General features: G+C 41.6%; 2 protein-coding genes across 3 annotated transcripts in view; both read left to right on the top strand.

The window, feature by feature from the left end:
• The window catches only part of KLHL14 (kelch like family member 14), a 57938-nt gene extending 55507 nt beyond the window's left edge, over window positions 1-2431 (top strand). For both annotated transcript variants that reach the window (XM_081206818.1, XM_081206819.1), the window contains one exon: window positions 1598-2431. In XM_081206818.1, coding sequence (XP_081062944.1) covers window positions 1598-1738 — 141 coding nt within the window. In that variant the 3' untranslated portion in view covers window positions 1739-2431. The remainder of the gene's footprint in view (window positions 1-1597) is intronic.
• Window positions 2432-12912: 10481 nt separating this feature from the next.
• The window catches only part of LOC308594111 (ras-related protein Rab-10-like), a 46100-nt gene continuing 34695 nt past the window's right edge, over window positions 12913-24317 (top strand). The window contains exon 1 of the mRNA XM_081206841.1: window positions 12913-13962. Within this exon, the coding sequence (XP_081062967.1) occupies window positions 13821-13962 (142 nt within the window). The 5' untranslated portion in view covers window positions 12913-13820. The remainder of the gene's footprint in view (window positions 13963-24317) is intronic.

Genomic DNA, 24317 nt, shown 5'->3' with positions numbered 1-24317 from the left:
TCTGCGGGAATGATACATATCTAAATAAATTGCTGTCAGAATCTTTGATGTATGGAAAATATCTGGCTGATTTATAACCTGCTTTGCAAAATCAGTAGTCATTATTTCTTTTTAAGCTATTAACATCAATCAATCAATCAATCAATCTCCTTTACTGGCTTAAAAAAGTGCATCGTATACATGGATCAGAACACAACACAGTTAATAAAATACAGTAGGAGATACTTTAGGATAAAACTGTCCAGATATCATGAGGTACAAAGATAGCTCTTAGGACCCATGGTGACGTAATTTCATAGTGTCACTCAAAAATCTTGCCACATTCTCCACGATGCCATTACTACAATTGTTCAGCAGATAAGGCACCATGGAAGTGTCAGTGCGATAAATCCCCTCCTTCAATACTTATCAAATTTTTTTGCATAAAATGGGCAGTAAAATAAAACATGTGCGATGGATTCGACATATTTTGTGCCACAAGGGCAGTATATTTCAGAGTATGGGATTTTTGAGAATCTACTTTGCAAAACTGCAGGTGGTAAGATGTTAAATCTTGCGAGGGAATATTGAGTGTCTTGGCCAAATGAGGGTAGTATTCCCAACCCCGATGGGGAACAGGTTTTGTTGGCTGCACTGCAAAGGGTTTGAAATTCAGTCTCTATAACGGTAATTCTTCACTTGATTGTCTGGAATGCTTCCAGTTGTGGGAGCACAAGTAGTGACTCAGGTGATAGGCCATAGGTTCCCATTTTGCTCTCAATGCAAGCTAGCCTTTTGGAGTGGCGGGCTTATGCCAGCATGTGGAAAGTGAAAGAAGCTGGATTGGACATGAAATGTAGGCAGAGTCAGAATTTTATAGTGGTGAGCCATGCTTTGGTTTCCAGCAGCCTTTGTCCAGTTTCCAGACACATGGCTGCAAAGCTATTTACGTGAGAATGAAATTCTGAATTGAAGGGTGAGATTCTAACCATGCCAGGTTGTATGTGCAGAATATGCAAACAATCTATACTACAGTTATTTATTGCCTTGGTGAATTTGTCCTTCATTCCAGATGTGAACTTTATAATCAAGCAGTTTTACTGCTTGGAGAGCAAAGAGACTAAGTATATCCCTAAAAGCATGGGGAGAAGAGATGATGTGGGGGAATCTGGATATTCTTGGGTGCTATTATCCAGGCTGGTGACAGAGATTGGTTTTTACCAAGCCCCTGGCAGTCTGTCATGATGCATTGCAACTCCTGAGAAGGAGGAGCAGCAGAAGCAGCAGCTATTGCCTCCTGCATTCTCTCTCTGAGTCTCTCACAAAGAGAAAGCAGGGTTGCTGACTAGATTATCTGTTATCACTTCCAGCATCCTGCCGAAAACCCCCAATTGACTGTCAGGAGCTCAAGCTCCCACTACCTTGCACTTGGCTCACCCAAAGCCCTACTTTCGAGATGACTCTACCATAGCTTTGACTAAATCAAGGCAGTGTGTGTGCATCTTAGTTGTAAAGGTTGCAGAGCAACCAAGGACCAGTTGTTTTCTAGTTGAAGCTGTTCAAATTTTGCTTGGATGTCATTTATCTGCTACCTCAGCAACACTATGTTGTGTTACAGGGTGCCTACAAATCTTCTACCATTTGCTACAGTCCTGAGAACGGAACCTGGACAGAGCTGGAAGGAGATGTAGCTGAGCCCCTGGCAGGTCCTGCTTGCTCCACTGTCATACTACCTGCGTGTGTGCCGTACAATAAATAACATACAGGAAGTACTGAAATGAACACTGTTAAATGATGGGTGGCTTAACTATTTTAAGGGACAGAATTCCTGGTACTACATACAACAAGACCCTATCCCCAATACCTGCATTTATGATTTTAAAAAAGGACTAAGTATAGGTCCCACCTCAGACAGACCGGTATCTTGTCAAACAAGTAGCTTGAAAGCATGGAACACTGCACATGTTAACAGATGACCATTTCAGAGTGATCCTCATGTTTCTCTGCTATAAACCCTCATATCAATTCTAAATTTAAAGAGAGGAATTCTAAAGATCCAAGCACTGCCTGAACGAACAAAATTACTACTGTGCATTGTATTTTACCTGCATGGGATCTGTGTTGAAGTCATGGTGATGTTGCTCACAATTAATTCAAAACTGAGATGCCCAAATGCATTGAACTGCAGAATTGCTTCCCCATTTTAACCCTAATCTGTGGCTGCTGACATGTTCTGCAAGTAACGCAACTTAAGAAGGCAGATCATAAGAGAGAATGCTTCTGTTCTGAACAGATTGGCCCCTCATATAGTCTGCTCTGAAATCCCCATGCCTAAGTGTAGAAAAAGAAGTGGAAGTTTTTCAGATGTATCACAATTGAGGTTTTAGGACTGGTGCCAATCTTTGATTTTGTTTGTACTAGTATAAATCCAGAGTAATCCATAAAAGGTAAAGGTACCCCTGCCCGTACGGGCCAGTCTTGACAGACTCTAGGGTTGTGCGCTCATCTCACTCTAGAGGCCGGGAGCCAGAGCTGTCCGCAGACACTTCCGGGTCACGTGGCCGGCGTGACGAAGCTGCTCTGGCGAGCCAGCACCAGCGCAGCACACGGAAACGTCGTTTACCTTCCTGCTATAAAGCAGTACCTATTTATCTACTTGCACTTAAGGGTGCTTTCGAACTGCTAGGTGGGCAGGAGCTGGGACCGAAAGACGGGAGCTCACCCCGCCGCGGGGATTCGAACCACCGACCATGTGATCGGCAAGTCCTAGGCGCTGAGGTTTTACCCACAGCGCCACCCACGTCCCTAGAGTAATCCATAGAACCTCATTTTATTATTCTGTATATTATTTTGTATTGTTCTGATTTAAACATTCTGGCCTATACAAGTAATTCTTGTTTTTTTAAGATTTAAGTTATTCCTTAAATTAATTCATAAATTTCAGATACAAATTAACAAATATTTGAGTCATTTTGACTAATAGATTTGTTATTTCCCCCCTATTTAACACCAAAGAACAAATTCTTTCTTAAAACGTGGATTATGTGGTATCACATATCATTGGCAAGTAGCTGTAATTCCTTAATCTGATCTACACTGAAATATTTATAAACTAGCTTTGTACCTGTGGTGAAAAGAAATATGGGCATAGAACTAACAGGTATAAAGTTTAGTTAAGCTCAACTCAATTCCAATAGGCAGTGCAACTGAGGCAATTTTGAGCCCAGAATGGGAGGGGTGTTGAGGATAAACATGCATTTGTGACCTTACAAGGAGAAATGTAGGTGGGAGAGGTTTGGAGCAGAGAAGCAGTGGGCGCAGGAACAGTTAGTATGCCTCCCAATCTATAAATTACACTCTCTAGAAGCTGCTGATTCTTTTAAATTAAAAAGGGCCATCAGGGTTTAGTCACACTAATGTTTAACATCAAGTTAGGCCCTATATGTTTTCTTCTACTTTAATGCATTGGTACCCCGGAACTCGAACGGCTCCGTTCTTGAACATTTTGGCTCCCGAATGCCAACAAACCAGAAGTAAGTGCTCCGGTTTTCGAACGTTCCTCGGAACACGAACGTCCAACATGGCTTCCACTGTGCAAAAACCTAGCTGTTGGCCAATCGGAAGCCGTGCCTCAGAACTCAAACGTTTTGGAAGTTGAATGGTCTTCCAGAACAGATTCCGTTTGAGTTCCAAGGTACCACTGTATTTGTCATATTTGTGTAGTGTGCTAGAAACAGCTATTTCACATTAGTGCTGTGCAAGGCTTTTGTAGAATGGGACACTTTGTCCCTACCTATCTCTATCCAAGTCCCATTGGGCGTCTTGCACAGGAATAAAGAGTATGGGCATAGGAATATGATTTGATTCCTACTACCAATGGATGGAAATAAATTTTCTTTTTTTTTTTTTTTTTTTTGCCCTTCTAAGGACTCTTATGCCAGATCCTACAAGCTGCACCACCCCTTCAGCAGCCAGTTCACACACTAACCTATAGTCTGTATGAAAAATAAAATTGTCTATTCAGAAATACAAGACAATATAGAATCAAATCTAGTTTTACAAAAATAAACCTTTATGTTCAAATCTCAGACGTGTAAGGGAACAACAGAGAGGCACAGGATACAAGTAGGCAGAAGTCATACATCATAGTTGACCAAAAGGAAAGGTAGGAAACTCAAACTATAAGACTTAGGCTACTAAGAAAGTAATAAAACTGATAACAATAAATACTGGATTTCTTAATACTACTGCTACTGTTGTTTTGCTAATGCTAATTCCATTGTTGTCACTTGCAGAAAACTAGCAGAGATTCAGTCTCTTCAAATGTTGCAAATGAATTGTTTAGGGAACTGTATCTGAAGGGAAAAAAGGAAACATAGTGAAGTCCCTGTTACAGAGTTCCTGAAGCTGGAGTGTTTGTCCCGAAACTCAACCCATTTTTCTTACGTAGTGCAATCTCTGTTAGTTTTGTATTTATTTGTGTTGTTCCGATCAAAAAAAATTACTTGTAAAATAATACGTTGTGCAATCATAACTTGGGGGCGGGGAGGGTTTTTAGAAATCTATATGTATATATAAATATATGGAAAGGAAACCTGTTACCACTCCAAATGAGAGAACATTTTATGGCGTTTAAAAATACCAGGACTTGCCACTATGTTGTCCCATGCCACTGCTAAAATGCCACTTTAATGGGAAAGATGGGGGATTTCTTGTCCGTTTAAAAGTTCTTTTTTTAAAAAAAGACAAAGATAATTAAAGCATTTATGAGGAATATATGTAAATCTTTCTAATTTTGGGGAAGGCATGACCAAGGAAACCATACAAGTAACCAATAATGTAAATTTTGTACAGTACTAGAATGTGTAAATGAAGCTTGCTTGTAGGGCGAGGAGACTTTAAATAAAAACTTATGTACTAATGCATCTGTCTGACAAATCTCTGCTGCTGACGAATTTAAATAATCTAACATTTAATGTTTTGAGATCCTTTCATCACGTAGGTGTGTGAACATTTGAGTTAGGCGAGTAAATGACTGTGTAGGCCTATTCATGAATACATGGAAGACCAAATCTTTTGAGGGATTGAATGTCATTTTTTTAACACCTTCTTCTAAAAGGCCAACTCCAAAGTCTGTCCTTGCAACTGAGACCTCGTCTCAGAAAGAAAGAAGGCAGCAGAATGTGCAAGTAGCTGTATGTTTATATTTTTAAAATAATTATCGTAAACTTGAGAGGCTGGTGGTGTGTGCAAGTGTGTTGGAAGAAATAGAAAAGGACATTTCATTTTCTTCTTGCTTTGTTGCAAGTTTTTAAGATTTATGGCACCCAAAGAAGGCTTACTAGTACTGGAGGTCAGAATGGTTAGTGGGAGGGGAAGATGCACTAATGAATTCTAGAGTGCTTGTAATGCCATAAAAGATTCAGTTAATCTGCAGCATAGATGTTGATCAGTGGAACTGAACTTGGCTCCCTGGACCTTGTCAGATTTATTCCGTGCATGTCAGTGTTCCACACCAATTACAGATTTTAGAAGAGGCTCTCATGCAAAACTCTGTGCCCTAATATATAAGCCAACTCAAATGTAACTAAAATTAAAATCTGACTGTGGCAAATCTCTATGATCCTGATATATGAAAATCCAAATAAATTATTTGTTCACAGAAATGAAAAATAACTTCAGCAGGAAATTTCAAAAAATTACTTATGCAGGATTAATCCAGTTCAATGAATGCATCTTGCGTTGATTAATAAAGCAGCCATGAATTGCAAAGTAAAACTACAGAAGCTGTGCAAGGACATTATCTTTTGTATCCCTTACTGAAGCAAAAGAAGAGCATATACCTCAAAGAGAGACGTGTCCACTCAGTGTATTATTTTAATTGTAAGGTACTGAATATAAACACATTTTTATTGCATTATTATCACATTGGCTTAGCCTCTGACCAGCTGTGGTTAAATATTTTTTCATTCATTTTACTTCTCTGGAAAACAAAAGTTGCTATTTTACAAGTCAACATGGTGACTTAACCATGGCTCGGCTGCGTTTATTTTCCCTTCTCCTCCTTGTTCAGAAGCAATGCTACTCCTCTCTTCCATCTCCCCTCACATTTATACACTTTCTGTGTAGTTTTTGGATAAATGGCTTTGTGCATCCCATGATTCCAGATTGTTTTGCTTCCTAGTTCAGTGCCCAAATAAATGCTGTAAGTGTAATGAAATAATTTGAAATGTGAGCAGTGGGAATAGATATTTTCCCTCTCCCACTAGATAAGGTAGTGTCATTAGATAAGTGGGAGAGGTATATTTGCTGCTCTTTTTCCATTAAGAAGGGAGATGGGTTGAAGGGAGGGGGTGAGTGTGTTGATCCCTGCCCTGTTTCACTGACAAATAGTGCTTGGAAGTCACTGAGGAAGTCACCTTGCCCTATATGATTGCAGAGACTGTATACCTTTGAAGCGCATTCTTTCCCTCAAAGAATTCTGGGCATTGCAGTCTACTCCTCACAGACTTCCAATTCCCAGCAACCCTCAAGAAACTACAGTGTCCAGAATTCTTTGAGGGAAAGAATGTGCTTCAAATGTGCTTTGAAGGTACTGTGTGTATGCAATCACACTTTTGCGTGGCTGGAATGTAGCCTTCTGTGCAAAGATGAGAGTCGCATCTATTGCTCAGATCACTTTTGCATCTGAGCACATCCGCCACTGGCAAGGGGCCCCCAGGTTTCCCCAAAGGGACTGAAGCTGAAAAAGGTCCCCCACCCGGGCCATAGGTCTAGCTACACTGTGAAATCACAGCAGCAGCAGAACTGCTGGCATGAATTCTAAAATAGCTGCTCAAGACTTGCAAGTGCTCCCAATATTTGAAGTGAACATTGTAGGTACAAGATGGGGACAGATTGCAAAACCCATTTCTAGCTCTTGGCCAGATATAATACTAATACCAACAGGATTAGAGTTTTGCTCTTGTATTATGCAGGAAAAGTGTATGCTATAATTGACAGGGGGTGAAGGGCATTTCCAAACAGCATTTAAAAGCCACACAGACTATTTTAACTCTCAGACCAAATTAGCTGTGACACTTGTCAGATGGTTAGCCCTGTGAAAATGTTTGGAGCTGATTTTTTAAAAAGCAGCTGGTACTGGGGTGGGCTCAAATCTCTTACACCAACCCCCTGCCCTGGCTGAAGTCATGGTCAAAATTTGCCTGCCTCTATTTGCAACGAAAGAAAAGCTGTCATTGGCACCAGCTGCAAATAGCAGGTGTGGAAGGGGCAAGCCTTAGAAAATATTTGTGCACAGTCTGCAGCTACCCTTTGTATATATGCAACTTTTGATAACACTAACTTTGTCAAAGAGAAGCAGCATCCCAACAAGCTGATATAGGTGAGGATAACTGGATTGGGGCTACTGAGCTTCTTCTGATCCAAAACAGGATTTGATGTTGATACTTAATTAGCAAAAGAATAATATATTTGCTCTCCCACAAAAATGATGACTGCTCAAATCTTCAACTGGCATAAGTTTCCCTTAATGTAATTTTACCCCTCTACATATGTAATAGGTTGTCTGAAGTATTACAATTATGAACTAGATTAATGATTAAATTCAAGCCATTCCATATTAATGTGACACTTCTGAACTACACAGTACGTGTGTTACAGCATTTGGCTTTTAGAATTCACAAATGTAATATCATTCACTGCTGGGATCAGATCGTAGAATTCCATATGCTTATGTGTCATTGCTTCACTTGAAAACCAGTTTTTTCCCTTTTGTTCTGTGAGTTTTGTGTATACATCATTTTCTAATTCCCTGTAGTAATATTTCTGTGTAATATTTAATTACCAGAACATGCAGTTCTATACCAGGTGAAAGTACTCATATTTTTTATACATAGTTTGGACACAATCTTTTTCACATATAAAATAATTTGCAAGGTTCCTGTTCTTTTTCAATTGTACAAAGAACCTAAAGGTACATGACCCATCTTTTTCACACAAACAGAATAAAGGAAGAAAAGATTTGCATACAAACAAGATGATCTTAAAGGAATATGCATTATTCTCATCTCCCATTGGTTGTGTACACTCCTAGTGGGGCTGGTGGTGAGAAAACACGGGCATTTCCAGATTCAGAAAGGAGCAGCTGCCTGCCTGGAAAATTCTGACTCAAACCCAAATTCTTGATTCTGGTTTCTGAATTACCAAACAACAGCAGCAACAACCATCTCCTGAAATACTCTTGAGAAGCACAGGAAACTAGATACCATAGTGATTCTGCACCTGAATTGTCTATGCCTAAGTCTCTTCTTGGCTAAAAAGTTTAAGATGTAATCTTAGAATCCATCAATGAGACTTCCTGCATCATGGTAAACCTAATTGAATTGTGTCTGCATATATTAATTAGATCATCTCACACCTCCAGATCCTGGAAATTGTAATTGAGTGCTTATCTTCACTTATCCTAGTAATGAGTAAAACTTGTAGCATGTTTGTCCATAAACCACCCAGCCCTTTGAATAGTGTATGACCAATACCCTTACCATTGTTCTCATCCCATCCCCCTCTGGTTGGTTCTTACTGATAGTCCAGATTGCTACTGCATTGTTTGGTGAAGGATTTCATCCTTATTGCTGTGATTCTCTCTGCCAACAGACAGAGGGGGGTGGGGTTGTGAAAGGAAAGAGTATGATGACTTCAAGGAGACAGTGAGTGACTCAGTGCAAAAAGGGTAAATTTCGTCTGCATATTCCTAACAGCGGGGACATTCTGCACATCTCCAGAGTGCACTAAGTGATGCAGTAAACCAATAAATTAGAAGAATGTAAATTCTTTAGTAGGAATTGCACACAGGGGAAAATGCTTCCTCATCCTCATATTTGTTTTCATGGAAATAATGTACACTCTTTCTCAAAATCAAACTGGTACAAAGCTGAGTAAGACATCAAAACCAGTTATAGATATTACACTGAACTGCAAAATTTGCAGTAGTATCCTTATCTGTTATGATAAAATGTAAGAATGATCACACAACATAATCAAACCTCAAGTAGAGGAGTTTCCTCCCCTTCAGTTCCATTACTCTCTGTTCGTCTTATTTATTTCTCATTACTGTAGATAGATTTAATTATATACTAAAGGCCCAAGTGTCCTCCAATATTAATTTATGGTTTGCTTTTTATAAGTTTTCCAGGATTGCAACTTGTATAAATAGAGTTCATTTCACTTATCTAACAATGCAATCCTATTTTCTACTGATGTCTGTTTGAAATTGTTCCAGTGGGGTATATTTACAGTGGTGTAGCAATGCTATTGTACTGGAGCTAGCAGGTATCTGTAGAATCCCACACCAGGGAAACAATACCAGTGCAAGGGGGGAACTGATGAGTGTGGTTTGAGAAATTCAGAAGTGGCCAACTTAGACTTCTATCCTTCCTTGGAGGCCATTCTGACTGCCTATACCGGGCATAGGCAAACTCAGCCCTCCAGATGTTTTGGGACTACAAATCCCATCATCCCTAGCTAACAGGACCAGTGGTCAGGGATTATGGGAATTGGAGTCCCAAAACATATGGAGGGCCGAGTTTGCCTATGCCTTTCACCTATGTCCTTCCACCGTTCGGCTTCCATTCTTAGACCAAGGTAAATTTCGCAAACCGGGACACTACTTCCTGTTTTGCGGAGTTCGTAAACCGAATAGTTCGTAAACAGGGCTGTTCTTAAACCAAGTGTTATGTACTGAGTTGAATAGGATCCAAAATGCAGTTGTCTGATTGGTCCTAGAACAATGGGATTCAGAATGCAGCAGTATGATTGGTCCGCAGGAGCCACCCAATCCAGCTCCAGGTGAAAGTGAATCCACAACCTGATTGGCCTACAGGAGAATCCCGGAATTAGCCAATCACGTGCAGCCCAGTGTGTAAATAATGTATATAAAGCAGATATTGTGGGGGAACTTCCATTCCTCCTCACCACTATGAGCTGAATAAAGAGCATGAAATCCACTCTCGACTCCGAGTATATTTCACCAAGGTACCACTGTACTTCATTCCCCAGCAGAGTGGGAGAGCTTTGCACAGCTTCATAGGGCCCCCTTCAAACTATTGACAAGAGAGGGAGTCCAGGTTTGCATCCCGAACATGGGACTCAGAAGTCAGGGGGATTTTTTCAACTCAGCTCTAATTGCAATTAAAGAACACTCTCTGGAGGGTACAATGCTAACCCCAAGTTACATAGGCTGCACAGGGATAGGTTGAGCAGATCCCCTTGCACTGGCAGAACAAACATTTAAGTTGGCGTAGTGCAGAGCTTTCCAAACCGTGTGTCGTGACACATTAGTGTGCTGACCTTGTGAATTTGCTCTCACTGTCCATACATCCTTGTCCATGTGGGCCTGTCTCAGGTGACCAACACAGCAATTTTAGTAATATAATTCTGCTATGTTATGTCTCTACATTCATTTACATTTGCCAGAAATATACTTGTATCTCTTAGGATTTCAACCCTTACTCCTTTAAAATGATTGCAGGATATGAAAAATGAGCCCCTTTCACCCCAAAAAAATTAATTTCACCCATTACATTAAGAAGCAGGTCTGCACACTTTCTATCTTTCAAGGATTCTATGCCTGACTGCATTTATGTTCTCATTTAGCATCTCAAAATGGGCACTTTCTTTCAAGAAGGATTACTGCATGAATCACCTGCTTAGTTAATCTGACTTATTAGCATACTGTCACCCATTAACTGTATTATAACAACTATAGTTCTTACTATTCTCCACCACTACTCCAAAGCAGATTTCTCCAGGTTTGCAAGGGCATTTGTTGCTTTCTACCTTTTGCAAACCCTGGTATTTACCACTCCAGCACAGTATCTGCTAATAATTTTGGGAGGGATGAAATCATTATGAATATCCTGCAGAGCTCCCTCACTTAGGCCATAATCTTTCCTGGTGATTTATTGGAAAATATTTTAAAATCAAGTCCTTAATATGGCAAGAAGCCACTTTGAAATCCAAGCAGTTCTCAGGCATCCCTTCAGACTCCAAAATAAAGACACGGAGGAGTAGAATTACAGATTTCTTTTTCTTATGTATGGTAATTCATAACAGGCAGATTGGAGCTAACATCCCTAGTAGGAAAATTAACCATTCAGAACATGATCTTATTGCTCACAAATATTTTAGGTGTATATTGCTATTCACAAGGGCACACACTTTAGAATTCATTTAAGATTTGTGGGTTCTTGGAAGCATGATTCCATTAGGTAAGCATGCATTACAAGCTAGGAATATTCTTCTTCATAGAGGTGATTCTGGAAACGGTAGGTGCATAAAAGATTAGGAGAGGTGGGCAAAGCCAATGCCTGCAGTTCTGTCTGAAATTTTTATGGCGAGGACCAACTTCAAGAACATTTCAGTTGGATAGACTACAATCAGCCACTAAATCAATATATTGGCCCTTTAGATAAGTCATTTGATTTTCCAAAAGAATGAGAGATATTTCCATTGTCACATTTTTGTACAGTACTTGCATTTTTAAAAGAATGCAGAAGAACATTGGAAGCAGCCAAGTAGCTACTTTTACATCCCCCTGTGCATGCACAAGCCACAAAATGGAATCCGCTGGAAAAATTGGAGAGGTTAAAAATATATGATCCCCTTCACACATAGCTTATATGAAGGAGCTCCACATAGTTAAATGGGTGGTGGGTCTGCAATAGGCAAACTTACACACATAGAACTCTATACATGTAGGCTTCCACAACTGCTGGAAACCTAATCACACAGGCTTCCAGCTACCACAGAAGTCTGTGCGAGTGTGTCAGCTTCTTCACTGCAGGCATCCATATGCAAGGCAAGGATGTTGTCTGTGGAACTGGGCAAATTTGCAGTTTGAACACTGCATGGCGCCCCCTTCAAATTATTAATGTATGAAGGAGGCTATTGACCCTTCCTTCTGTCCAATATTTCCTATCTTACATATGTGAAGGTGGGGCCTTCCTATTCAGTTTCATAGAATCACAGAATTGTAGAATGCAACTGTCAAATAACTTGCTACTAATCCTCCATTCTGAAGACAGATTCCAAGAAAAGAGGGTCAAATCAAAATGTTCAGTTTCCTTTGAATGCCACCCCTGCACAAGTCTGTATGCTTTTGAGTTATATTCTGTCCATATCTAAAGCAGTGGATACTTTTTTTCTTTTTATTAATTTCCCCCCTGTCCCTACCTCCACTTTTCTGCAAAGCATACATATGCTAGAAACAGTAATAGTTTTGTAGGAACTATTTCTTTTTTCGATCTCTTTATCCACACACACACACACACACACACACACACACACATCTATACAAGAATGCAATGCCTAAAAACCTTTGCTTGCTATTGCAGCATATTTAGTCAACAGGTAGTTGACATCATTGATCAGAACAATAAAAAAACTGGAAATAGCTTAAAGAGGTTTTTTCAGGCAGAAGTTTAAGAGAAAAGGAAAGTGACTGGAGATTCAGGAGGGAAGGGTACAAAATCAAGTAGAGTATTTTTGAGGGGTGGGAAAGAAAGAGACTCACACGGTGCATAATATTTCATAAATTAGGAGATGTACGTTTAGAATGCTGTATCCCCTATGCCACTACAAAGAATACAGGATTCCCAAACTGACAACAGAACTCAGTTTAGAACTCAGTGAAAGGAGGACAACTAAAGCCAATAACCTTTTTAGGAATGAGAGTGGAAATTAAGCTACTTTAGTTTTCAATACATTAATTTAAAAAAACCAAAAACCTGAAGCTGTAGCCATTCAGTTGCCTACCATTAATTGTCAAACCCCAAATAAGGACACATAACTTTTATCAAGTGAACATGTTGTGTTATGTTTTATTGCCAGTAAAACAACACACAGAATTAGACATTAACTTCAAAACCATTAGGGTGATTCATTTCAACTTTTCCAAGTCCTAGCCATCATCCACCTTATGAAAGGAACAATGAGCTGAAAAATTAAAAAATTCTCTAGGAGTACCTATGATTTAATCAATTTCCACACTAATCGTGGCTTCCAATTCCAGCATTTCCCCTGTTACGTTATCTTTTAGATATGATCTAATAAGACAGATAATAACCAGGGGAGCTTGGGGAGCTCAGTTTGTTAGTGTGTGGTGTTGATAACACCAAGGTTACAGGTTTGATCCCCGTATGGGACAGCAGCTACTTATTCCTGCATTGTAGGTTGGACTGCAGGGATCTGCAGGGTCCCTTCCAACTCTCTTGATTCTATGATGGAGGAAAGCAGGACTTCAGGGTTTTTCCACTGAGCAGTGGTAACATATAAGGCCACTTCAGTATTGGACCACATGCCTGGGAGTCTGGGCTGTGGCGCAAGGACTTGTGGATGGACTAGTCTACAACCACCATCACCCCCAACTAGTCGAGAACGGGTTGTCACATCCGCCGTCATGTCAATTCTCCCTCTGTGCTTATAGCAGCTGCGTGGTAGGCAGCCCGGAGGGAGGGAGAGGGAGAGGGAGGGAGGACAGCTTGACCAGTTGAATTTCTGCCTGAGACACCACTGTTCAAAGGCACAGGGAGCCCTGCTCTGGGGGCATATAGTTAAGCAGCAAAACAGAAGTCGGCCCGCTGTTGTTGGGGGGAAATCCAGCTCCAATCTCTCGCGTAAGCCGAGGCTTGGCGACGCTTCGGAGAGGAAGGCGGCGGAGGAAGGGCGGGCCCTCCTTTGGCCGCGTGTCTGGAGGTGGAAAGGAGCGACGCCCGACGGGCAACTTTCGGTTCAGTCCTGCGCCGGGAGCAGCTGCAGCCGCTCTGCTCTCTGCTTCGTGGGCCATGGCTCAGCCGGAGAAAGTACTGCAGGCCAAGATAGTAATGGCCGGGGACTCCTACGTGGGGAAAAGCTCGATCCTGAGGCGATACACCGAGCCCTGCCCAACCAAGCCGTCTCCGCCCCCTTCCTATATCACCACCGTCGGTGAGTAATCGCTCTTCCGCCTGCAGCTGCCATTCACTTGCCCGCCTCCTCCGCTCTCCTTTCTTATCTGCTCCACGTACCCGTTCTGGCTGCTCCCCACCCGCTGCCTGTGGGTTCGAAAAGCAGTTTATTCCCTTTTATAATAAGGCGCGCGCACACACACAGTCGGCGCGTTGTAGTTTCATCTATAATGTAGCGTGCAGTCTTCCAACTCACACAGAGTTCTGTCAGAAACTTCCAAGTCTGCCTGAAGATCTCTGTGAAGCTTGAAAACACTGCGTGGTAAAACTTCGCAGCTATTAATTCAATTCTCAAACCTTTTATTGGTATCACATACAGACATCCAAAGCAAATCAATACAGAATTACCGCCTTCCCAGTGACACAAAACATTTGTCAAATGAAAGAGGCAAAGCAGTCTAACATTACATCTCTAGGTCTTCAGGGAGATCAGACGTCTGCAATGTGTTTCGACGACAAAAAACCAAATACAGTGGTACCTCAGGTTACATACGCTTCAGGTTACATACGCTTCAGGTTACAGACTCCGCTAACCCAGAAATAGTACCTCGGGTTAAGAACTTTGCTTCAGGATGAGAACAGAAATCGTGCTCCGGCGGCGGGAGGCCCCATTACCTTAAGTGGTGCTTCAGGTTAAGAACAGATTCAGGTTAAGAACGGACCTCTGGAATGAATTAAGTACTTAACCCGAGGTACCACTGTAAAGATAGTTAGCCACTAACTTGCTGAGCTCCTGATTATTCCCCAGTAATAGAAATCGTATGACCTCTAACTCCGGTTTCCATTTGGGGATGCAGAGTTGATCAAGGAACTGCTGGCGGAGATCAACATATAGTTTACATTTAAGAACCATATGTTTAAGAGCTTCCACCTGATGGTCTTCACATGGGCAAATTCTTTCTCCTTCCACCATTCTCGAGAACCTTCCCCATAGGAGGTTTGAAGGATTTGAATTAAACCTGGCCAGTGAAAATGCCCTTCTTTCCTGAGGATTAAGCAAAAATTCAAGATAATGGAGGTTAATTTCATGTGCCCAAGAAAGCTGAAAGTTAAGAGGGGAACATGTTTTCTCTGCTGCGGCTGTCAGTTCCTGGCGTTCAGTGTCCCACAACCTGGTTTTTATTATAGCCTTGGCAGATGGTGGGGACAACGATCGCAAAAATCCAACTGACAGCCCAAGTTGCTGTACCTTTATGTTAAACCATTGTTAAACCTGGGGAAAGAAAGGGATCTAGCAAAACTTCACTAAGGAGAGGATCTTTATCTGTTGTGAGGCAGATGTTTAACCAGCATGTAAGAAATCTTGCCCAGGCTACGGTCTCTCTACCTTGTGTTGACCTCCCTCTAGACAGAAGGCTGCATAGGGTACACAACGTGGGACAGCAAAAATCTTAAAAAGGAAAGCTGCCTGCACTTGTTCTACTAGCTGGGTAAACCCTGGCAGCCAGACTGGAATTCCGTAGAGCAACTGAGCTATAATTTTGGCGTTGAAGACCTTGAGGGCAGAGGGGATATGCGAATTACCTCTTGTTATAAAGAAACGCATTATGGCCTGCGTAGACATCTTACTGGCATTCACCGCTATTGCACAGTGCAAGGACCATAGAAGCCTATGATGGAATGTGATTCCCAGGTAGTTGAATTCGAATACCTGCTGGATGGGTTTTCCACCAAATACCCAGCTATAACATTTGCGTGAATTCCCAAAAAAACATTATCTTGCTTTTATTAAAGTTCATGCACAATTTCATTCTGGACAGATAGTCAATACAGGAATTTAACAAACATTTTAGGCCAATTCTTGTCCGTGAAAGCAAAATCACATCATCTGCGTATAGAAGGACAGGAATGCTTGATGCATTGAGTTTTGGGCTGTGGGCATCCACCTGTTTTAGTAAAGAAGCAAGGTTGTTAAGAAAAAGGTTAAAAAGAGAGGGAGCGAGTACACAGCCCTGCTTTACTCCTCTGTTTATAATGACAGGCTCTGTCATTACATTCCCTGCTGTTGTTCTTATGCGACAGGTGTTCTTTATGTGAAGCTTTTTGATCAAGTAAAGTAATCTAGGTTCTAGGCCAATCGTCTCCAATTTGGACCATACCAGCCCCCTGTCGACAGTGTCAAAAGCAGCCTTCATATCAAGGAAGGCCACATAAAGACATTCTTTATGAAGCCGTGTGTACTTGGTGGCTAAATGAGATAACACCAAACAGTTGCGTAAAGTACTGTAGATTTCCCTGGCCTGAACCCTGCCTGCTCTGGACCTATGATGTTATTCCCATCAAGCCAAGTAGTTAGTTTATTTAACAGATGTTTAGCATACAATTTCCAGATGTTTGACAGTAGACTTATTGGCTGATAATTGGATGGCAGCTTTTTGCCACCCTTTTTAAAGACTGGGATAATTATAGATTGCTGCCATGAGTTAGGTATGGTACCAGAGCTATCTATCATAGTGAATAGTTCTGCTAGTATCGGAGCCCACCACTCTGGCTTGGCTTTGATCAGTTCAGATGGAATAGCATCAGGGCTATTAGCATTTACAGTGGCTTCTCAAGTTTGGGTCTGGCACCCACAGACCCTCCTCAACACCCACCTTTTCAGTGAAGCCCTTGACACAACCATGAGTGTAGCCAAGGGGGGGGGGCAGTGGGCAGCTGCCCCTCCCCCATCAAGAAAAACACATCACTAACTGAGGTTCTGCCACCCCCAACAAAAGCCTGCCCCCCTAACAAAGATCCTGGCTATTCCCATGAGCACAACCCCCATACACATAGCTACTGTAAGCATGTGTAACAGGCTTCATTCAACACACTGGCAGTTACTTCCAAGTAAATGCATGCAGAATCATACTGTGAAGCAATCAAGTATTTCCCCTATTTAACTTTGCTTTCCTGTGTTTCCTGTTTCAGTTTTAATAGTCAGGGCCATTTAGAGAAGTGTAACTACTTTGCAGATTGCACCTGGAAACTAGACTCAGTGGAAGTGTGCCTGTGTGTGTGTGTGTGTTTTAAACATTGTGGGAAGTTAGAATGTAAGTAGTTTAGCATTACATTCCACTACTTTTGTGCACTAATAATCCACATTATGTATTGTATAGCAACAGAGGACACACTTCATGGATTAAAAGTGTACAATATAAATACAGGAGGTGTACACTGTGACACTGTAATCTGCTATATACATGTATTCCACATGAACATGTGGTTGCAAGCTCCCTGAATATTCAAGTGTATAAGGTAAAGGGACCCCTGACCATAAGGTCCAGTCGCGGACGACTCTGGGGTTGCGGCACTCATCTCGCTTTATTGGCCGAGGGAGCCAGCATAGAGCTTCTGGGTCATGTGGCCAGCATGACTAAGCTGCTTCTGGCGAACCAGAGCAGCACACGGAAACGCTGTTTACCTTCCCGCTGGAGTGGTACCTGTTTATCTACTTGCACTTTGTGCTTTCGAACTGCTAGGTTGGCAGGAGCAGGGACCAAGCAATGGGAGCTCACCCCTTCGTGGGGATTAGAACCGCCAACCTTCTTATCGGCAAGCCCTAGGCTCTGTGGTTTAACCCACAGTGCCACCCACGTTCCATTCAGGTGTATAGTACATGTGAAATTGCTTTTGGACTAAAATGCCAACATGCAAGCACAAAAAGTCCTCATGCAGTGATGCCCTATGGTCATGTCAAATGTTATTTATGTAAAGTACACGCCATCACTAATTCAAGTGTTGTGAAATAGTGATGGTGTGTACTTTACATAAATAACATTTGGCTACTGCATGCACTACTGCATGAGGACTTTTTGTGCTTGCTTATTGGCATGTTAGTCCAAAAGCAGAGTTGTGGAAAGGTGTACTTGCAAATAACGGTGTGTCGTGGTGCAGGGATATTTGCACCAACATTGTTTCTTCTGTGTATAGTTTGGCCACCCTGTGGATAGCCTGAGGTTATTATCATTCTCTACATGAATAGGTGGAAGGAGCCACTGATCATGGGTGCTCTGTAACCTGTGGGGATCAAAGGTACTGAATGAATTATTTTAAAATCCACAAAGAAAACTAGCTAACCTCAGGTTTTATTTCTCTAAGATATACTGAGGTTGCAATGCTTAGCCTTAATGTTCATCCCATAAGGAGTGCAGCTGGTTGGTAGAACATCTTCATTTGAAGCAGAAGGTCTCTGGTTCAATTCCTGGCATATCTAGGTAGAGCTAGGAAAGACTCCTGTCTGAAATCCTGGAGACCCTCTGCCAGTCAGCATAGGTAGACCAAGGGTAGTCAACAGGGGCCCTTCAAATGCTGCTGGGCTGCCGCTCCCATCAGTCTTGAGCGTTAGTCAAGCTGGCTGGGGCTGATGGAAGACCAACAACATCTGGAAGATGCCATACCTGTAGAAAAATTACTAAGCTAAATGAACCAATGGTCTGACTGCATAAGAGTCTATGTTTTTCCTGGCTTCTTGCATGATTAGTGAACATCTGCAGAGGGAACCTTTGTGTTTTCAGTGGAAGCTCCTTACACATTGACAGTGCTGATCTCCTGTGCAGCCCCAGCTGTACTGTATTGCTTCTTACAACTATAGTGCCCGAAGAGGATTTAATTCTATAGACATCTGAGCAATTAATCCTTTCAACTCTCATGTCTAGCTTTGATGTCTGTGGACATTTCGTTGCCCAGGAGAATCAAGATCAGATTAAACCAAGGACTGAAATGCTTGCATTGTGTGTCTGTGATTAATTTGGGAAATTATTGTTGTGACTGGCACATACAAAAAAAAGTGTGTGTTCAGCTACTTGAATTATTTTTAAAAGGACTGGTTACAGTGGAAGATTCCCAGGGCTTATCATCTTTTCTTAGGCCTTTCTGTGAGGATGACCTCAGACAGCCAATCCCGTTGGGTTGGTGAAGAAATCTCTCTGAAAGGAGGGAAGCAATATTACCCATTGCATGTTGCATCCTGTTGTTCTACTTCTAATGGTAGAAACATTTATTTATGTTCCTTTTAGAAATGTTGTGGGCAACAACTTGTAATACACAGTGTCCTGGGAAAACACGTTCCTCATGCCAATGTCCATTGCTGCCCTTGCTGTTCATGTTTTGTTTTCTCTCAGCAGTCTGGGGCCTTCAAATCACAAGGAGTGTTTCCCTTCCTTCTGGTGTGCTCTTCTTAATATACTGTTTGTACATCTTGTTTATTAATAATAATTCACTGCCATCAGTGTAATGGCATTTTGCAGATTTCCATAAGCAAAGTCCCTTCCCCCAAGGACCTTACTGTCTAAATTTTGATAGCAACAACTGAGAAAGGGAAAACAAAGAGTAACAATGGATGTATGTGAACAAATGCTTTTAAGCATGGTTACAACTGAGCATGGCTAAGTATTTACTGTTACAGCCATAATGTATATTTTAATAGACTCAGATAAGTGTAGTATTGTAGAGTTGGAAGAGATCCACAAGGGTCATCTAGTCCAACCCCCTGCAGGTTTTAGCTAAGGGCTACTTAGAATCCAACAGGTTTGGTAATACTTAAGATTATTGAATTAACTAAATTAAGTTCAACTGATTCTGTCCTGGGTTGTGGTCATGACTTTTAAAAAAAGTAAATGTGTTTTTCATATTGGGAATCACTCTCATTCCCCTCTTTTTTTTAAGTGGCATATGAATATGTAAATGCAACAGGTACCGGGTACTTACATTAAAATTATACCGAAAAATCCTCTTGTATACTGAGTAGTACTTTGGGCATGCTGGAGTCCCACTGATTTCCATTTGATTTCTCAAACTGAATAAAAATGTCAGAATCTTTATGAGAGGTAGATGAGTTAAGGCTAGATTCCGTCAATCTAGTGTAAATATGCTAACGAAGCTCTGCTCTTTATAGTCAACCCCATCTGGAAGTTTACAGTTTAAAGCAGCTGCCATCAGACCATTGATTCTGAGAAAGAAAGTGTCCTCTTCCTCTGGGAGCAAGGGAAGAACGAATAGGCCCATCCTCTGTGAAAAAGGGTAATCAGAAAGAATTGGCAGTCAGTTCTGTGATAGGAGAAAGAACAGGACATGTATTGAAACCAGACTGTGCCACTGTAATGCTATTAAACAACTCTGTGTAACCACAGTGAAGAAACGCAGAAGCAAATGGTGTTCTAATTCATAATGGAGAATGAAATGGGTTTTTTGCTGCGTGGACTGAGATAGTCTTCTCATGCATGAATACGTGTTGGGTTCAGAATGGGAGGAACTACAACTCGGCTGAGTCAGAGAAAATGACTGGTTGTTTCGCACAGGCAACTTTGTGTCTGTATTTTTCAGCCGGGTGGTTTTTCACCACTATCCAGATGATTGGATCATAGAATTGTAGAGTTGGAAGGGACCGCAAGGGTCATTTAGTCCAACACCCGGCAATGCTGGAATATTTTGCCCAATGTGGGGCTCAAACACACGACCCTGAGATTAAGAGCCTCATCCTCTATCAGCTGAGCTGTCATCTGAAGCATTTGTCTCAAGTACAGATCACAAATTCTACCTGCCACTGGTTGACCCGTATTAGGAAGGTTTGCAGCAGTAGACAAAATGGCGGTTTGTATGCAAACTTCGCTGTTTAAACAATCCTTTCGCTGTGAGCACAATGCAATCTGGCATGTAGAATCATGATGTAAATTGACCAGCTGGGTTGATTTGTATATCTTCTTATTTGAATTCACATTCCGTTTGTGCCATTTTCCTAGGGGACCAGATTAGATATTAGGGGTTCCTTATAGATACCAAGAAGCAGTATCTAGTTCTCCCTCCATGTGCACAGATCCTGATTTACCACACCATATCAACATTCTGTTAATTTTAGGATTATTAATAGGAGAGTAACAGAAACATCAATGTTGCAATTGAAGATACTGCAATTGAAGGTGGCAGGGGGTTTTTTAATCTCCTGATTTATGGGCCTTCCTGATATCTTTTCCCAATCAATGTTCCTCAGAAACTGTTGGTTTTGAGAAAGACAGTTTTAATGTAATGGGAAAATAATAAACTGGCGGAAAGAGAGGGAATATATGTTGAGTACTGTGAGACTTCAGCAGAAGATGAACAATCAATTAGAGAACAATTCTAGAAAAGGTTGCCAGATTGCATTACATTTCTCAAATTTATCCTTCCTGTAATACATGATTCATTCTTTAATGTACAGGTCTAAAAGGTCTTCAACCCAATTTTCAGTTTGAAGTGCAGAACATGATTTCTAGAACTATAAAACCACACTCCTGCAGCAAAGTGATGCTAGGGTGTCCTAAAAGGTGATTAAATGAGAATTCCATCTTTAGGAACAAAACTAAATTATATCTGGTCATGAGATATTTTCAAGAAGACTTGATATGTCATGGGCTAGCTAGACACGGAGGAATGGTGGGAGAGACCAGCTGGGGAACCCCCAAGGGAAGAAGGCTCAGAGCCCAGGGGTTGGTCGTGGGGTGACCCAGAGTGGTCAGAGGGAGAAGAGGGAGCAGACTGGGAGGAGGATATGTCGGAAGCTGAAGAGGTAACAGGGTTTAGTGAGCAGGGAGACTCTACGGCACAGAAAAGTACAGAATTGGAGTCAAAAGCTAAAGCAAGAGAGAAAGGAGGCCAAGAGGCAGAGATGAGTCAAGCTGAAGAATCCAGGGAGTTTCTCCCTCCTGCTGCGACACATTACTTTGCATTTCTTTATATGAGCAAAATATAGTTTGGGCCACAGCAACTCTAGTCATCTCATGGGGAAAATCTGAAGTTTCAGAGAGCATTAATGTTTCTGTGGCTGAAATCCATGGATTTTGGTTCACATGTTACACTAGTCACACAAGTAAACAATATAAAAAGGGAAAGCAGCAAATGAAGCAGGATGATGAAAAGTACCTTTTAAATCAGGAGTGGAGAACCTGTGGCCCTCTGGGTGTTGGGCTACAACTCCCATCAGCCAGCATGGCCAATGATTATGGATGATGGGAGTTGTAGTCCAACAACATCCTGAAGGCCAGAGGTTTCTTATCTTTGTTTTAAATCTACAACAAAAAAGTCAGAAGATACTACTGAAGGAATTCTTGTAAAACCAAATATCTGTCATGTTTATCTATAGCAAATTTCACATTACCAAGATGAGTACCAATAACATAGTTTTGCTCCACATTAATACTAGTGAAATGCCAATTTGGATGGGTAAGTGGAGGAGCATCTGTAAATCACAGGACCACTGCAAGGGCCTCCCCAAAGGGAGGCAGTGCCAGTCCTAAAGGTCCGTGATAGCTAAGCACCTGTTGATTCTTCTTTCTTTCTCTGCTCAGGCTGCTTTTACTTGTGAAGCACCATAGATGCCCTGCTGCTCTTGACATGCTGTGGTGGAAGCTGCTCTGCTGGATTCTTACAGAGAAAGAAAAATATATCCACCCATGCAGTCCAACCAGGGAATGGAGGCTCAGTCCCACCTAGGTCATTCTGAGTGGTGGAGACTATCACCTTCTGTCAGCATGGCTACTAGAATAACAAGCCAGGGGAAGGATAGACCTGGAACTGAGCAAGAGGTGGAAGTAATCCTACAGGAGCCTTCCCCAACCTGGTGCCCTCTAGATATTTCGGAATACAGCTCCCATCAGCCCCAGCCAGCACAGTTGTGGCAGGGGAAGGCTATCCTAGACTACTGGGTCGATTCCACCCCTCTGCTTTGCATGGCTCCATTCTTCTCATTTGCCCAGTCCTACCCTTTTTCCTGGTTTTGCTGGAGCGTGGCCAAGAGATTGTTTCTAAGAAACTGTATAATAAATATAATAAAATGAGTTCATTTGGCTTTGAAATGAAGGGGCACAAACAAGCAGCATTTTCATTAAACAGGACTGGAACGGTTATAACCAAGAAAGCATTTCAATGTTATAGTAGATAAAGATCAGAATATTTCGTACTCTAAAGTAATCATATTGGCAATATCATCCAGAGCTAATTCTTTAAGGTTTTAGATACAGCAGCTTTGTGCATGCCTTGGACTGAGCAAGGCTTTTCAGCTAGGCTTGATGTTTAAAAGCCCTATTATGTGACTAGCTTTAAAATCCTCTTTTGCAAATTGTTTTCCAGCTAAGGCACAGCTAAGACTGGGTGTGCGCGGGTGAAAATCTGCAGATTGCTTGTGCATTGCCGTGTAGCCAATGTAAAAGCAATCTGCATCACGTACATCTGTTGTATGTCAGTTACATAGCAATGCACAACCAAACTGCAGAATCTACACTATAGACTGGAACACTTGCTGATGTGATTGCTGTGCTCACATCAGCATGGTGTCAGGATCAGTGTTAGTGCAGGGTCGTCCCATGTGATGCTATCTGTGATTTTAAAAGTATAATGCACTTGCTGTCTTTTCACCCCCCCTTTCTACCAGGAAGGGGAGAGTGACAGCGTTTTTTGAAAATGGCTGGAACCCAAGCTGTGATTCCTTTACTGAGGAAGCATTGTTGAGTCTATGGCTAGTGCATTTAATTCCCTATCTCCATATGGATAGAAGTAATGGCCACAACTTCTTGTAGCCTTAGCTGGCTATTACATTTTGCTTGCTGGGAAATACTGGGTATAGCTATAGTGGCTGCCAGTTGCCACTGCCAGTTGCCGAATGCGATTGCTACCTCCCCCAGATGAACAGGCGAGAGTCAAAATATATCTATACTAGGAGAATTTCAAGACTAAAGAGGAATTCTGTGCACCTGGTTGGTAAACTCTGATTTCCTCTAGGCATAAATCTTACAGTATCTTGCAGACAAATGGGGCATGTTGCAATTGTGCAACCTTTGTGAATACAACCAATATTCATAACAAGAGCTCAGCTCCAACTCAAAAGGTGTATCTTTGGAAGAAGGCAGATCAGTTCTCTAAAGAGCACATATTTCCAGTTCTTTCCACTCCCAGTTCCTATTCCCATGTCCCCCTCCCACCCACAGTGTGTAGTTGGGAAGTCGTTGATCTGGGTGAAATAAGAATCCCCTCTCTTTTGCCCTGGTGCAAAGGACTACAGAGTGATGAAGATACAATATGGTAAAATGTCATTTCTCAGTACTTACAATGCTTTTCCCCCTCATAGTTTGGACATTGCAGGTCCTGCTCACAACCCCAGAATTATAGTTGCAAGTTGGTAGTTTGCTGGCGATATTGGGAGGGTTGCAACTGTGGATAGTAGCATTTAGTTGTTCGAGATTTGCTTTTCTTAAAAAATAAAAAAAATGCATTCACAGTAAATTTTCATTGAAAGCACTTTATTCAGCACTTAAACTCTCAGGGATGGTTGCCCTTCTTCCTCTTCAATTATGCAGTTTTTGTGAATTATAAGCAGCTATAGTTTTC

The sequence above is a fragment of the Podarcis bocagei genome (genome assembly GCF_964188305.1).
Source record: "Podarcis bocagei genome assembly, chromosome: 8".
Lineage (NCBI taxonomy): Eukaryota > Metazoa > Chordata > Lepidosauria > Squamata > Lacertidae > Podarcis > Podarcis bocagei.
This window is presented reverse-complemented; position numbering and strand designations above follow the sequence as displayed.